The 17,063-nt window shown below is 38.9% G+C and overlaps 2 protein-coding genes across 3 annotated transcripts in view; both read left to right on the top strand.

The window, feature by feature from the left end:
* LOC142337183 (uncharacterized) overlaps window positions 1-17,063 on the top strand; it is a 160,466-nt gene that overhangs the window by 70,814 nt on the left and 72,589 nt on the right. The window lies entirely within an intron of this gene.
* The window catches only part of LOC142336335 (piwi-like protein 1), a 35,282-nt gene that overhangs the window by 1,779 nt on the left and 16,440 nt on the right, over window positions 1-17,063 (top strand). Inside the window, exons 2-4 of the mRNA XM_075385092.1 lie at window positions 11-336; window positions 16,147-16,301; window positions 16,521-16,714. Coding sequence (XP_075241207.1) covers window positions 11-336; window positions 16,147-16,301; window positions 16,521-16,714 — 675 coding nt within the window. The remainder of the gene's footprint in view (window positions 1-10; window positions 337-16,146; window positions 16,302-16,520; window positions 16,715-17,063) is intronic.

Here is a 17,063-nt window from a genome sequence, read left to right as displayed (position 1 = left end):
TTGTTTGCAGGTACTATCAAGATGCTTATAATGTCCAAATTAGAGACTTGGGTCAACCTCTCCTTGTTTCCCAGCCCAAGTTAAGAGACCAACGAAGAGGTATGACCCAATCTATTCTGCTTGTGCCGGAGCTGTGTCACATTACGGGCATTTCGGAAGAACAGAGAGCAAATAGGAATTTCACAACTATGATGGGACAGAAAACTCGACAGTCACCAGAAATGAAAGAGAGAAACCTATTGCAATTGGTGTCGCGATTTTCACAAAATGAACGAATCAGATCCAGTTTTCAGTTTTGGAATATGAGTTTTGATCGACAGTTGATACAATTTTACGGTGAGTTGTTATATAATAGTTCTAAATCTTTGAAGTTTGATGACATTATCCTTGGCTCTGAGTCTTAAAATTCAATCTGTTTTTAATAGCCGGGTAGCGATAGCGGCTATTATTGGGGACATCGTGTTTTTTACAGTTCATAGAATTTGAATTGTATTGTGGCGCTGTCTTTTTTTGAAGATCTTTTCACACATTTTCATGATTTTTGCAGTCAAATTGGAGTAGTGATTTTGGTCACGCCGAAACAGGAAATGGAGCGAAAGAGCGAGTAGTTTTGCGACGTGCATTTTTTCACTTTAATTTTAAAGTAGAGTGAGAAAACGGTGTTTGAACGAAAATTCGCTTTCTCGTTAGTGTTTTTTTGTTCACGTGGCAATTTCACTTTGATTTTAAGTTTTTTCGATTTTTTGGATAGATTTTTTTCTAAATGGTTTTCTCAATCCATTGATAGTTCATTCTAGGCCTATTGTTTTGTTTGAACCAACTTTCTCTTTCCCGGGTTTTTTGTTCACATGCGGCATTTTGACTTTGATTATCTGCGTTTTACAATTTTTTATCTGATTTTCTTCGGAATGGTTTTCCCAATTCACTCATAGTCCGTTTTAGGTCCAGTTTTTTGTTTAGTCAATAAAAATTTTTTAAATTGTACTTCAGGACTTGTCCTGCTATGTTTTTAATTCGTGGTCTCCATCGATGACTCTTACGACCTGACTTGTTGGGGTTGACTTTTTCAATGACTTCAGTGAATTCCCTGCTTTGTAGTGTAAATTTGTGTGCGTGACGTTATTTCTGCTCTCAGGCCAGTTGCGTGATTTACCTCACTCAACAAAATGACTCATGAACTCACTTATGGGACTTCAAAATTTTATGCACCTTTACTAGTTAGATCAATAGTGCTCAACTTATATGCCCTAATTCTTGAGAATTACTTAGTCTTGAGTTTTTCATTTCGAATATCAATTTTGAAAAAGCTTTTTTAGGGCTTTTTCCTTACAGACCGTATCTGTCATAAAATTGACAGTCCTAATCTAACCCAAAAAGTCTAGTTGTTTATTAAAGGACTGATGTTTTATCTGTCTATCTTATTTCTTTAGTTGTTTCAATTCATGGAAGGCCACAAGCGTCTACCGTGGCTATTTTCCGGCAATCTGCTGGCTATATTAGAAAATTTTTGCTGTAGAATTGAGCCCAATAAGTGTGCTTGCGTGTAGGTTTTTTGATGTCAGAATGAGTTGTGTTAAAAGTTAGATGTAGGGTGGCTCAAAATAAAGCTAATATCAACAGTATCTTCCGAATCAATTTACTTGTTACACTCAGCTTTTAACCAAGAACAGAAGACTTAGGATTTTAATTTAGCATTTGATGTTGTGAAGTGCGTTGCTCGAAAAGTGATTCAAACAAAGTTACCTTAAGGTATTTCCGAAATATTGAGATAAGAAACAAAAATTCGCTTTCTCGTTAGTGTTTTTTTGTTCACGTGGCAATTTCACTTTGATTTTTAAAGTTTTTTCGATTTTTTGGATAGATTTTTTTTCTAAATGGTTTTCTCAATCCATAGATAGTTAATTCTAGGCCTATTGTTTTGTTTGAACCAACTTTCCCTTTCCCGGGTTTTTTTGTTCACATGCGGCATTTTGACATTGATTATCTGCATTTTAAAATTTTTTATCTGATTTTCTTAGGAATGGTTTTCCCAATTCACTCATAGTCCGTTTTAGGTCCAGTTTTTTGTTTAGTCAATGAAAATTTTTTAAATTGTACTTCAGGACTTGTCCTCCTATGTTTTTAATTCGTGGTCTCCATCGATGACTCTTACGACCTGACTTGTTGGGGTTGACTTTTTCAATGATTTCAGTGAATTCCCTGCTTTGTAGTGTAAATTTGTTTGCGTGACGTTATTTCTGCTCTCAGGCCAGTTGCGTGACTTACCTCACTCAACAAAATGACTCATGAACTCAATTATTGAACTTCAAAATTTTATGCACCTTTACTAGTTAGATCAATAGTGCTCAACTTATATGCCCTAATTCTTGAGAATTACTTAGTCTTGAGTTTTGATTTCGAATATCAATTTTGAAAAAGCTCTTTTAGGGCTTTTTCCTTACAGACCGTATCTGTCATAAAATTGACAGTCCTAATCTAACCCAAAAAGTCTAGTTGTTTATTAAAGGACTGATGTTCTATCTGTCTATCTTATTTCTTTAGTTGTTTCAATTCATGGAAGGCCACAAGCGTCTACCGTGGCTATTTTCCGGCAATCTGCTGGCTATATTAGAAAATTTTTGCTGTAGACTTGAGCCCAATAAGTGTGCTTGCGTGTAGGTTATTTGATGTCAGAATGAGTTGTGTTAAAAGTTAGATATAGGGTGGCTCAAAATAAAGCTAATATCAACAGTATCTTCCGAATCAATTTACTTGTTACACTCAGCTTTTAACCAAGAACAGAAGACTTTGGATTTTAATTTAGCATTTGATGTTGTCAAGTGCGTTGCTCGCAACAAAGTGATTCAAACAAAGTTACATAAAGGTATTTCCGAAATATTGAGATAAGTATCACATCACGCCATGATTTTGCAAAGTTGAAATACCAATGGTCTGAATGTTGAAATCGTCATGTCACTGAACCCTCCTTAGAGAAACGTGCTGCATATTGAAGATGAACATCAGCTATTTTCTGCGAAGCTGCCCATTAGATGTTGAGTTGTTGTTTGATAATCGTTCGCTAGAAACGTCTCTCCTGAATAATAGAATGGTAAAAACTGTAATTCTCTATGGCATATGGTAAAACACAAAGGCTCGCTTGTTAGGCTGATAATTGGTTTTTGAAAGCAAATTTTTGTGCGGAAATTTGTTCTTTTTTGCCGGTTTTCTGATTTTCGCATTTTGCTGTCAAAAAATAACAGTGATCATTATGTTACGCTTTACCATAGTTCACGGTTTCAATAATTTATGTGAAATTGTTTTGAATTGTCTCTAGGATACATTATGTCTTCGCCCGTTTTGATCAATCTGTTCTTGAAGATTAGTTACTCAAGAAAGCAAAAATAAAGGCAAGATAAACCCATCAAGACTAGTTTTAGATGTGCAGTATTTGAATTTCCTTTTAAGTTGTCATCTCTATTGCTTAATGGTTTTGATACCGGCCCTTGTTTTCTCTAACTAAGAATTAGGAGTATGTACAACTGCGAAATGACATCACAATAGTTCAATTCAAACTTCTGAATTGTGTTTGTACAAAACTAAACCTTTTCTCTTCTTTCAATCCCAATCAGGGTTATGAGATCAGTGGTGTCAATTTTCCTACAATCTTCCAGGTATGTTTAGGTGCTTAAAATGTTACGTTTCAGGTAAAAGATTAAACGCGCCTACAATTGCCATCAACGGTGAGGTGATGATCAGTTAAAATTATGACCCGATTTTAATTGTTTGCAGGTAGTATCAAGATGCATATAATGTCCAAATTAGAGACTTGAGCCATCCGCTTCATCGATGATTCTTACGAGGTTCTCAAGTATGGACGGCTCTACGTGGCAGAACTACGAGCGGGCAACCGCTCCCAGGGTCCATACAAGCTGTACAGAGACGGCAAGAAACGGATTTTTGCGTCGAGATCAGGCAAGCGCAGTCTCTCTGGTCTCTAGAGCGCATTTGATTGTGAAACACATTTTTTGCCCTGATTCTCGGCTGCATTGAAACAAGCCCCGTTCCAACGCCTTGTGTTATTTGTCTCCCCAGCCACTGCAATCATTACGGCGTCTAGTGCACCAGCTCACAGTCCATAGAGCAATAGAACAAGTTGGACTGTTAGCGTTGCTCTTGGTGGAAGATCGAGGCAAATACAAGGCAAAGTTTCCCCACTCACGACTACACACCTCAACGTTCTTCAATTGAATTGTAATGGTCTCAAACGAAAACTAGACAACATCATAGAATGTATGCAGAAAAGTAACATCAGAATAGCTGCCATCCAGGACACCAACCTCAATAAAAAATCGCTTTTACATAATCAAGCAAATAGGTGCAAAGAGGGCGGCGAAGGCGTAGGGGTAGCTTTTATCATTAAAGACACAATCCAGTCTTCTGAAAAAAACCAAGAAGTCTATGCCATAGAACTCAACGTAGGTGGTAATAACATCAAACTAGTAAACACCTACATAACATACCACCTTCGTCTAGCTATGATACAGGATGCAAGACATCAATCAGTAAACTACTTGAGTCATATGACTGCATTTTTGTCGGTGATTTAAATGCTCTTAGCCCTCTATGGTACTGGAAATTACCTGAAGACACAAGAGGAAACAATATTGCAAGTCCTCTCTTATCATGTAGTGCTCAACGAAAAAGCCAGCACAAGAGTAACTGATTCTTTCTAAAGCTCCCAGGACATCGGTCTCCCAAGCTCAAGCATAGCAATGAACATCGACTGACGTACGGACTACGCATTAGGATCAGTCCATTTACCAATAGTTCTGTCCATCACATGTGACCTTATCAAACACACAACACCATAGAACCAGCTTCGGCAAAGCTAACGGGCAATTTTTAAAGACCACATTGAACTAAAACTGAAAAAAGAACAAAGGCCAAATGTCTATCACGCGGTAAAGACCAAGGAAAGCCATAAATGCAGCGATGGAAGGCATATCAGGCAAGGAAGAATTAAAACAGTTTTTGCCAACTTTCCCTGCGAAGCAGTAAAGCTTTCTGAAAAGAGATGAAATTCAAAGAATACATCCAGGGGACCCCAAAAAACGCAACTAAACCATGAAATAGACAAACATGTTCAAGGTCACAAGCGCAAAATTTGGATCCAGTTTTGTACAAACACTTACTCACAGAGATAACTTCTCTAAACTCTGTGCGAAGTGACTCTAAACGAATTGTCTTTCCTGCTTTGCAGTTAAAATTTGTGTGCGTGACGCCATCTTGCTCTCAGGTCAATGGCGTGAATTACCTCACTCATTAAAATGACTCATGAACTCACTTATGGAACTTTAAATTTTATGAATATTTAGTATTTAAGATCAATAATGCTCAACTTATGTGCCCTAATTCTTGAGAATTAATTTTTGATTTCGGATAAGCTCTTTTAGGGCTTTTTCCTTATAGTCCGTATGTGTCATAAAATTGACAGTCTGAATGTAACCCAAAAAGTCTAGTGGTTTAGTAAAGGAGTGATCTGTGTATCTTATTTCTTTGCCTATTTCAATTCATGTAAGGCCACAAGCGTCTACCTCGGCTTTTTTCCGGCAATCTGCTGGCTATGTTAATGTTGTTTCTGTAGACTTGAGCTCAATAAGTGTGCTTGCGTGTAGGTAAATTGAGGTCAGCAATGAGTTTTTTTTAAAGTTAGATCTGGGATGGCTCAAAATAAAGCTAATATCAACATTATCTTCGGAATCAATTTACTTCTTACACTCAGTTTTTATCCAAGAACACAAGCCTTAGGATGTTATTTTTGCATTTGTTGTTGTGAAGTGCGTTGCTCGAAAAAGTGATTCAAACAAAGGTACATTAAGATATTCAGGAAATATTGAGGTTAGTATCACATCACGCCATGATTTCATAACGTTTAAATACCAATAGTTTGAAAGTTCAAATCGTCATATCACTGAACCCTCATTAGAACCCTCCCTATGTATTACGATGAACATCAACTCTTTTCTGGCAAGCTGCCCATTTGATCTTATTGAGTTATTGTTCATAATAGTTCGCTAGAAACGTCTCCTGAGCAATTGAATGGTAAAATCCGTGATTCTCTATGCCATATGGCAAAACATAAAAACTCGCTTGTTAGGTTGATAATTGGTTTTTGAACGAATTTCTCTTTTTTGGAAGCGAATTTTCGTGCGGAAATTTGTTCTATTTTTGCAGTTTCTCCTGATTTTCGCAACTTGCTGTCAAAACCGTAATTCTCTATGGCAAAACACAAAAACTCACATGTTAGGTTGATATTTGGTGTTTGAACAAATTTTTGTTTTTTTTGAAAGCGAATTTTACGTGCGGATCATTGATCATTTTGTTCCGCTTTACCTTAGTTCACGGCTTGTTTAATATTTTATTTGAAATAGTTTTGAGTTTCTCTGGGATACAGTATATCTTTGCCCATTTTGATCAATCTGTTCTTGAAGTTATGTTACTCAAGAAAGCAAAAATAAAGACTAGATAAACCCATCAAGACTAATATCAGACGTGCAGTATTTGAACTTCCTTTTAAGTTGTCATCTCTATTGCTTATTGGTTTTGATACCAGCCCTTGTTTTCTCTCACTAAGAATTAAGAGTATGTACAGCTGCAAAATGACATCACAATAGTTCAATTCAAACTCCTGAATTGTGTTTGTACAAAACTAAACTTTTCCTCTTCTTTCAATCCCAATCAGGGTTATGAGATCAATGATGTCAATTTTCCTGCAATCTTCCGGGTATGTTCAGGTGCTTAAAAATGTTACGTTTCAGGTAAAAGATTAAACGCGCCTAAAATTGCCATCAATGGTGAGGTGATGATCCGTTTAACTCTTGACCCGATTTTAATTTTTTTTATTGTAGTATCAGGATGCATATAATGTCGAAATTAGAGACTTGAGCCAACCGCTTCATCGATGATTCTTACGAGGTTCTCAAGTGAACGGCTCTACGTGGCAGAACTACGAGTGGGGAACCGCTCCAGGTGTCCATACACGTTGTACAGAGGCTGCGAGAAACGGGTTTTTGCGGCGGAATCAGGCAAGCGCATTCTCTCTGGTCTCTAGAACGCATTTGATTGTGAAAGACATATTTGCCCTGATTCTCTTCATCCTCGGCGGCATTGAAACAAACCCCGGTCCAACGCCTTGTGTTATTTGTCTGCCTAGCAACTGGAATCAATACGGCGTCTAGTGCGGCCACAGAGGGTGGGTGCACCTGAATTGCACCTGCTCACACAGTCCATAAAGCAATGGAACAAGTTGTACTGTTAGCGTTGCTCTTGGTGGAAGATAGAGGCAAATACAAGGCAAAGTTTTCCCACTCACGACTACACACACCTCAACGTTCTTCAATTGAATTGTAACGGTCTCAAACAGAAACTAGACAACATCATAGACTGTATGCAGAATAGTAGCATCCAAATAGCTGCCATCCAGGACAACCTCAATGAAAAATCGCCTTTACGTAATCCGAGCAAATAGGCCCAAAGACGGCGGCATAGGCGGAAGGGTAGCTTTTATCATTGTGGACACAGTTGTTCAATTGTTTCAAGAATTTAATCTTAAGTCTTCTGACAAACACCAAGAAGTCTATGCCATAGAACTCAACGAAGGTGGTAATAACATCAAACTAGTAAACACCTACATACCACCTTTGTCTAGCTTTGGTACAGGATGCAAGACATCAGTAAACTACTTGAGTTAGATGACTATATTATTGTCGTTGAGTTCAATGCTCTTAGTCCTCTCTGGTAATCGAAATTACCGGAAGACACAATAAGAAACAATATTGCAAGTGAAATAGACCTCTCTTGTCATGTAATACTCAACGAAAAAGCCAGTACAAGAGTAACTGATTCTTCTTAAAGCTCCCCGGACATCGGTCTCCCAAGCTCAAGCATAGCAATGAACATCGACTGACGTACCGAGTACGCATTAGGCTCAGTCCATTTACCAATAGTTCTATCCATCACATGTGACCTCACCACACATACAACACCATAGAACTTTCATCAAATTCCGCAAAGCTAACAGGGCAAGTTTCAAAGACGACATTGAACTAAAACTGAAGAAACAACAAAGGCCAAATGTATATCCCGCGGAAAAAACCTCAAGGAAATCCATAAATGCAGCGGTTGGGAGGCATATTCCGCAGGGAAGAATCAAAACAGTGTTTGCCAACTTTCCCAGCGAAGCAGTAAGGCGTTCTGAAAAGAGAGATGAAATTCAAAGAAAACATCCAGGGGACCCCAAAAAAACGCAACGAAACCATGAAATAAGCAAACTTGTTCAAGGTCACAAGCGCAAAAAGTGGGTCGAGTTTGTACAAACACTTACTCAGAGGTAAGTTCTCTAAACTCTGGAGCACAGTGAAAGGACTTTCGTCAGGTAACGCTAAAACACCCGCAAACAGAGCGAGATGATTTGATGCTAAGAAAACTACTCATCATGATCCAAGGAAATCCGCCAACAGGTTTAACCAACAATACACTCCACACCCCAAGAAAATTGAAAAACAGAAAAAAAATGCAATAAGAACAATAAGGAAACTGGAAATATAGGGCAGAATGTTTAATTGTAACAGAGTGCAAGAAGATGTATTAGAAAAAAGAAACGGAAGGCGCTGGGCGCAGGTAGAATAGCGCCAATCCACTTAACCAACTGGGCCCCATAGCGCTTAGATACCTCTGATACCATGAACTTTTCTGGAATTAACGCAAAAAACCCAAACATCTGGAAAGTTGGCCGGGCTATAACCCTACACAAGCCGGGAAAACCCATAGACGAATATAAAAGCTTCAAACCAATTGCAAGTCTTGAAGTTATGTTACTCAAGAAAGCAAAAATAAAGACTAGATAAACCCATCAAGACTAATATCAGACGTGCAGTATTTGAACTTCCTTTTAATTTGTCATCTCTATTGCTTATTGGTTTTGATACCAGCCCTTGTTTTCTCTCACTAAGAATTAAGAGTATGTACAACTGCAAAATGACATCACAATAGTTCAATTCAAACTCCTGAATTGTGTTTGTATAAAACTAAACTTTTTCTCTTCTTTCAATCCCAATCAGGGTTATGAGATCAGTGGTGTCAATTTTCCTGCAATCTTCCGGGTATGTTTAGGTGCTTAAAATGTTACGTTTCAGGTAAAAGATTAAACGCGCCTAAAATTGCCATCAACGGTGAGGTGATGATCAGTTAAAATTATGACCCGATGTTAATTGTTTGCAGGTAGTATCAAGATGCATATAATGTCCAAATTAGAGACACCTGAATTGCACCAGCTCACACAGTCCATAAAGCAATGGAACAAGTTGCACTGTTAGCGTTGCTCTTGGCGGAAGATAGAGGCAAATACAAGGCAAAGTTTCCCCACTCAAGACTGCACACACCTCAACGTTCGTCAATTGAATTGTAATGGTCTCAAACAAAAACTAGACTGTATGCAGAATAGTAGCATCCAAATAGCTGCCATCCAGGACAACCTCAATGAAAAATCGCCTTTACGTAATCCGAGCAAATAGGCCCAAAGAAGGCGGCAAAGGCGGAAGGGTAGCTTTTATCATTGTGGACACATTTGTTCAATTGTTTCAAGCATTTAATCATAAGTCTTCTGACAAACACCAAGAAGTCCATGCCATAGAACTCAACGAAGGTGGTAATAACATCAAACTAGTAAACACCTACATACCACCTTCGTCTAGCTTTAGTACAGGATGCAAGACATCAATCAGTAAACTACTTGAGTTAGATGACTGCATTATTGTCGGTGAGTTCAATGCTCTTAGTCCTCTATGGTACTCGAAATTACCGGAAGACACAATAAGAAACAATATTGCAAGTGAAATAGACCTCTCTTGTCATGTAATACTCAACGAAAAAGCCAGTACAAGAGTAACTGATTCTTCTTAAAGCTCCCCGGACATCGGTCTCCCAAGCTCAAGCATAGCAATGAACATCGACTGACGTACGGAGTACGCATTAGGCTCAGTCCATTTACCAATAGTTCTATCCATCACATGTGACCTCATCACACACAACACCATAGAACTTTCATCAAATTCCGCAAAGCTAACAGGGCAAGTTTCAAAGACGACATTGAACTAAAACTGAAGAAACAACAAAGGCCAAATGTATATCCCGCGGAAAAGACCTCAAGGAAATCTATAAATGCAGCGGTTGGGAGGCATATTCCGCAAGGAAGAATCAAAACACTGTTTGCCAACTTTCCCAGCGAAGCAGTAAGGCGTTCTGAAAAGAGAGATGAAATTTAAAGAAAACATCCAGGTGACCCCAAAAAAAAACACAACCAATCCATGAAATTAGCAAACTTTTTCAAGGTCACAAGCGCAAAAAGTGGGTCGAGTTTGTACAAACACTTACTCAGAGGTAAGTTCTCTAAACTCTGGAGCACAGTGAAAGGACTTCCGTCAGGTAACGCTAAAACACCCGCAAACAGAGCGAGATGATTTGATGCTAAGAGAACTATTCATCATGATCCAAGGAAATCCGCCAACATGTTAAACCAACAATACACTCCACACCCCAAGAAAAATGAAAAACAGAAAAGAAATGCAATAAGAACAATAAGGATACTGGAAGTATAGGGAAAAATGTTCAAGTGTAACAGAGTAAAAGAAGCTGTAATAGAAAAAAGAAACTGAAGGCGCTGGGCGCAGGTAACACCAACTGGGCCCCCTGGCGATTAGATACCTCACTGACACCATAAACTTTTCTGTAAATAACGCAAAAATCCCGAACATCTGGAAATTTGGCCGGGCTATACCCCTAGAGAAGCCGGGAAAACCCATAGACGAATATAAAAGCTTCAAACCAATTGCAAGTCTTGAAGTTATGTTACTCAACAAAGCAAGAATGAAGACGAGATAAACCCATCAAGGCTAGTTTCAGATGTGCAGTATTTGAACTTCCTTGTTAGTTAATCATCTCTATTGCTTACTGGTGTTGATACCAGCCCTTGTTTCCTCTCACTAAGAAATAGGTGTTTGTACAGCTACAAAATGGCAATAGTTCAATTCAAACTCCTGAATTGTGTTTGTACAAAACTAAACTTTTTCTCTTCTTTCAATCCCAATCAGGGTTATGAGATCAATGATGTCAATTTTCCTGCAATCTTCCGGGTATGTTCAGGTGCTTAAAAATGTTACGTTTCAGGTAAAAGATTAAACGCGCCTAAAATTGCCATCAATGGTGAGGTGATGATCCGTTTAACTCTTGACCCGATTTTAATTTTTTTTATTGTAGTATCAGGATGCATATAATGTCCAAATTAGAGACTTGAGCCAACCGCTTCATCGATGATTCTTACGAGGTTCTCAAGTGAACGGCTCTACGTGGCAGAACTACGAGTGGGGAACCGCTCCAGGTGTCCATACACGTTGTACAGAGGCTGCGAGAAACGGGTTTTTGCGGCGGAATCAGGCAAGCGCATTCTCTCTGGTCTCTAGAACGCATTTGATTGTGAAAGACATATTTGCCCTGATTCTCCTCATCCTCGGCGGCATTGAAACAAACCCCGGTCCAACGCCTTGTGTTATTTGTCTGCCTAGCAACTGGAATCAATACGGCGTCTAGTGCGGCCACAGAGGGTGGGTGCACCTGAATTGCACCTGCTCACACAGTCCATAAAGCAATGGAACAAGTTGTACTGTTAGCGTTGCTCTTGGTGGAAGATAGAGGCAAATACAAGGCAAAGTTTCCCTACTCAAGACTGCACACACCTCAACGTTCGTCAATTGAATTGTAATGGACTCAAGCAAAAACTAGACTGTATGCAGAAAAGTAACTTCCAAATAGCTGCCATCCAGGACAACAACCTCAATGAAAAATCGCTTTTACATAATCCAAGTAAATAGGCCCAAAGAAGGAGGCAAGGGCTCAAGGGTAGCTTTTATCATTAAGGACACAATTATGTTTAAAGAACTTTAACTCAAGTCTTCTGACAAACACCAAGAAGTCCATGCCATAGAACTCAACGCATGTGGTAATAACATCAAACTAGTAAACACCTACATACCAGCTTCGTCTAGCTGTGATACAGGATGCAAGACATCAATCAGTAAACTACTTGAGTTAGATGACTGCATTATTGTCTGTGATTTCAATGCTGTTAGCCCTCTAGCGTATAAATGCAGCGGTTGGGAGGCATATTCCGCAAGGAAGAATCAAAACAGTGTTTGCCAACTTTCCCAGCGAAGCAGTAAGGCGTTCTGAAAAGAGAGATGAAATTTAAAGAAAACACCCAGGTGACCCCAAAAAAACGCAACCAAACCATGAAATTAGCAAACTTGTTCAAGGTCACAAGCGCAAAAAGTGGGTCGAGTTGGTACAAACACTTACTCAGAGGTAAGTTCTCTAAACTCTGGAGCACAGTGAAAGGACTTTCGTCAGGTAACGCTAAAACACCCGCAAACAGAGCGAGATGATTTGATGCTAAGAAAACTTTTCATCATGATCCAAGGAAATCCGCCAACAGGTTTAACCAACAATACACTCCACACCCCAAGAAAAATGAAAAACAGAAAAGAAATGCAATAAGAACAATACGGATGCTGGAATTATAGGGAAAAATGTTCAAGTGTAACAGAGTAAAAGAAGATGTAATAGAAGAAAGAAACGGAAGGCGCTGGGCGCAGGTAGAATAGCGCCAATCCACATACACCAACTGGGCCCCATAGCGATTAGATACCTCACTGACACCATAAACTTTTCTGTAAATAACGCAAAAATCCCGAACATCTGGAAATTTGGCCGGGCTATACCCCTAGACAAGCCGGGAAAACCCATAGACGAATCTAAAAGCTTCAGACCAATTGCACTACTCTCCCCCATTGCAAACCAGAAAAACTTTTACTAAGTGACTTTATAGGATATCCACTAAAAGAACATCAGCATTGCTTTAGACCTGAGCATTCCACAACAACAGTACTCAATATTGTCACCAGCAATTCACAAAAAGGCCTTATGCAAAAGAAACCCTGCAACTGTACTCTACTAGTAGACTTAGACCTCAACGCCGCTTTCGACACGGTTGATGACAACCTATTACTAAGAGACATACTCGAGGCAACACTACCGAACAGCACTGAAAGGTGGGTCGCTTCATATTTACAGGGTCGCTTCGTACAATAAAAAATCAAAGTGGAGAAAAGTCAAACAGGGTGTCCACCGAGGTGGTGTATTATGGCCATTGCTCTTCAACATCTACATGAGCAAGCTGCCTCTACCCCGAAAGATATAATCATCACATTTTACGTTGATGATATAATTTTAACTACATCTCACCCAGAGGTTGAAAATTTCGTGACATAATAATCCAATACCTAAATATTTTACACGACTGGCTAGAATCGAGAAAACTTAAATTGTCAGCTGAAAAATCAAGTGCAACTGTGTTCACAATCTGGAGAAAGGAGGCCAAGATTGACCCACACCGCAGTATCAACAATTAACCAGTATCAGTAAAGTCCAAAGTCAAACTGCTGGGTGTCACCTTCGATAGTATTTTCAATTTTGGAGAACATTTAAGAAACACCAAAGAGAAATTATAAAAGCGCAATAACATATGAAAAAGATTGCTGGCAGCGATGGCCTGCACAAAAGAGACACTCTCAGTTACTTACAAAGCTATCGGTCGAAGTCTCATGAACTACGGCTCCCATTTGCGCTTTCACAATCAGCAATACAAGCTGTAACCAGCTGCAAACGAAACAAAACATTGCTCTTCGCACAATTACTGACTGTGTAAAAGTGTCCTACTTCAATGACTTACACCGTGGGGTTGAAATGCTGCCTGTAAAAGCTCAGAGAAATGTTAGCAGAGAGATTTTGTCAGAGCCATCGTGCTGATCATAAAACAACCTCTTCAACCAGTTTTCGTCACATGAGACCGACCGTAAGTGATACTTATAGGGACCGCGTGAAACAACACACAAACATTGAAGAGCCATTAAATCGCAAAGAATACAAATGCGCTCAAAATTACTCATTGATAGACGGTCCATACTCAATTTAACAAGGACAGCAAGCAACTAGGTACACCTTCACCAAAGATAGCAGAAGAAGATCAAATGCTGTCACGAATTGCACGTATCCGATTAGCACAACTGAAAACTGGATTTTGTCTCCTGCTAAACTCTTACTGGAGTAGGATCTGTGACATTTTGATAACCGCTGTTCTAAATGTAATGTAGCATCACATGACGTTAACCATATTTTCAACCTCAGTAAGAACTCCATGGACCTGACAGTGATTGACCTGTGGGAAAGACCAGTAGAGGTAGCCAAATGGCTGGACTTAATAGCATCAGTCCTACAAGACCACTTTGCACAGAATAGTCCGCCTTCCTTGCCCCTTTCCCCTGATATTGACGATGCCCCTCCTGGTCCCCTAACCCCGGGACCGCATGTCATTCACAATGGCGTAGATGCAGAAAGATCGCCGCACCACAAGCAAGTTGTGGATAGGCAGTCACACTCAGCTACTAATATATCTATTATCATTATTATGCAAATGCAACTAGGGTGCCAGTTAAAACGGCAATAAGCGCTTGTTTCGCAAAACTAGCCGTGAATGGCTGCTCTATGCGACAGCTACAACAACATGATTCTTACGACCTGACTTCTTGGAATTGACTTTTTCAATTGACTTCAGTGACTTTCCTGCTTTGCAGTTAAAATTTGCGGGCGTGACGTCATTTCTGCTCTCAGTTCAGTGGCGTGACTTACCTCACTCAACAAAATGACTCTTGAACTCACTTATAGAACTTTAAATTTTATGAACCTTTACTAGTTAAAGATCAATAGTGCTCAACTTATATGCCCTAATTCTTGAGATTTAATTAGTCTTCAGTTTTTGATTTCGAATATCAATTTTGAAAAAGCTCTTTTAGGGCTTTTTCCTTACAGGCCGTATACGTCATAAAATTGACAGTCCGATTCTAACCCAAAAAGTCTAGTGGTTTATTAGAGTACTGATGTTCTATCTGTCTGTCTTATTTCTTTAGTTGTTTCAATTCATGGAAGGCCGCAAGCGTCTACCGCGGCTTTTTTCAGGCAATCTGCTGGCTATGTTAGAAAGTTGTTGCTGTAGACTTGACCTCAATAAGTGTGCTTACGTGTAGGTTATATGTTTTCAGCGATGAGTTGTGTTTAAAGTTACATGTGAGATGGCTCAAAATAAGGCTAATATCGACTGTATCTTCGGAATCAATTTACCTGTTACGCTCAACTTTTAACCGAGAACAGAAGCCTTAAGATGGTAATCTTGCCTTTGTTGTGAAGTGCTCTGATCGTAGTGATGCAAACAAAGATACAATAAGATATATAGCAAATATTGAGGTAAATATCACATCACGCCATGATTTCATAACGTTTAAATACCAATAGTTTGAAAGTTCAAATCGTCATATCACTGAACCCTCATTAGAGAAACGTCCCTATATATTGATGATGAACATCAACTCTTTTCTGGCAGGCTGCCCAATTGACGTTAATGAGTTTTTGTTCATAATTTTTCGCTAGAAACGTCTCTCCTGAATAATTGAATAAAAACCGTAATTCTCTATGGCAAAACACAAAAACTCGCATGTTAGGTTGATATTTGGTGTTTGAACAAATTTTTGTTTTTTTAAAGCGAATTTTAGGTGCGGATCATTGATCATTTTGTTTCGTTTTACCATAGTTCACGGCTTGTTCAATATTGTATGTGAACTTGTTTTGAACCTCTCTAGGATACATTATTCTTTGCCCATTTTGATCAATATGTATTTGAAGATTAATTACTCAACAAAGCAAGAATGAAGACGAGATAAACCCATCAAGACTAGTTTCAGATGTGCAGTATTTGAACTTCCTTGTTAGTTAATCATCTCTATTGCTTACTGGTGTTGATACCAGCCCTTGTTTCCTCTCACTAGGAAATAGGTGTTTGTACAGCTACAAAATGGCAATAGTTCAAATCAAACTTCAGAATTGTGTTTGTACAAAACTAAACTTTTTTTTGTTCTTTCAATCCCAATCGTAGTTATGAGATCAATGGTGTCAATTTTTCTGCAATCTGCCGGGTATGTTTAGGTGATTGAAAATGTTATGTTTCAGGTAAAAGATTAAACGCGCCTAAAATTGCGTTTAACGGTGAGGTCAGCTACAACACGCAAACAGCCGACTTCGGAAATGTCTTGAGAAACGCAAGGTTCTTTAATCCTGTTCAAGTAAACGACTATGCAATATTCTACGCTCAACAAGATGAACAGGTATAATAGAAATGCGTTTTTTCATAGTATGTTGATTGCAAGATAAGGGTTTAAAGCGCCAACTGTTTTTTTCTTCTCTCAATCCTAACTACTGAAGAATTTAGAATTTATTTATCCATCATATGCAAGCTATGAAATAAATGTATATAAGGGAAAATAAAGCATAAAGAGCATCCAAATATTGAACTAAGCGAGGAGGATTCAAATTCCTGTTACTAGGTTGCGAGAACTCTCAGCGATTCCTTAATCAGGGTTGGCAACGGATTTGGAATGCAGTTTGGCAGGCTACGTACCCAGATGGTGAGCTCGAATAGAAACGAGGATTGGATTGAAGCGCTTCGTGGGATGATTGTGGCTGCAAACGGACAGATCCAATTGTGTATTTTTGTATTGCCCGATCAGAGAGCTGACAGGTAAGCTGGCAGCTTATTTATATTAATCGTTTAATTGATCTGGAAAGAAGTTTGAAAAAATTATTGTAGTCTCATTTTGCAAAATTTTTGCTAGAGGGTATTAGACTTTCTGAGCGACTTTCACGTCCTTGGCCTAGAGTTTTGTGTGATCTAAATTGTTCTCTCATTGAGAATTTTAAGGGAGCCGGAGCAATTCGTCCGACATAAGTGGGATGTTTAATAGCAGCCCTCATCTTCTCAACCTGCTTTTGTTGCCGAGCCAATTATACAGTTCATTTGGATTGTATTGCGGCGCTGATTTTTTATAAGATTTCTCCGCATGATTTATTAGGCATTACTCTAGACGACA

This window comes from Convolutriloba macropyga, chromosome 3, assembly GCF_964194025.1.
Source record: "Convolutriloba macropyga chromosome 3, txConMacr16.3, whole genome shotgun sequence".
In the NCBI taxonomy this organism is placed as follows: Eukaryota; Metazoa; Xenacoelomorpha; order Acoela; family Convolutidae; genus Convolutriloba; species Convolutriloba macropyga.
The sequence above is the reverse complement of the archived record's forward strand: the minus strand, read 5'-3'. Positions and strand labels throughout refer to the sequence as shown.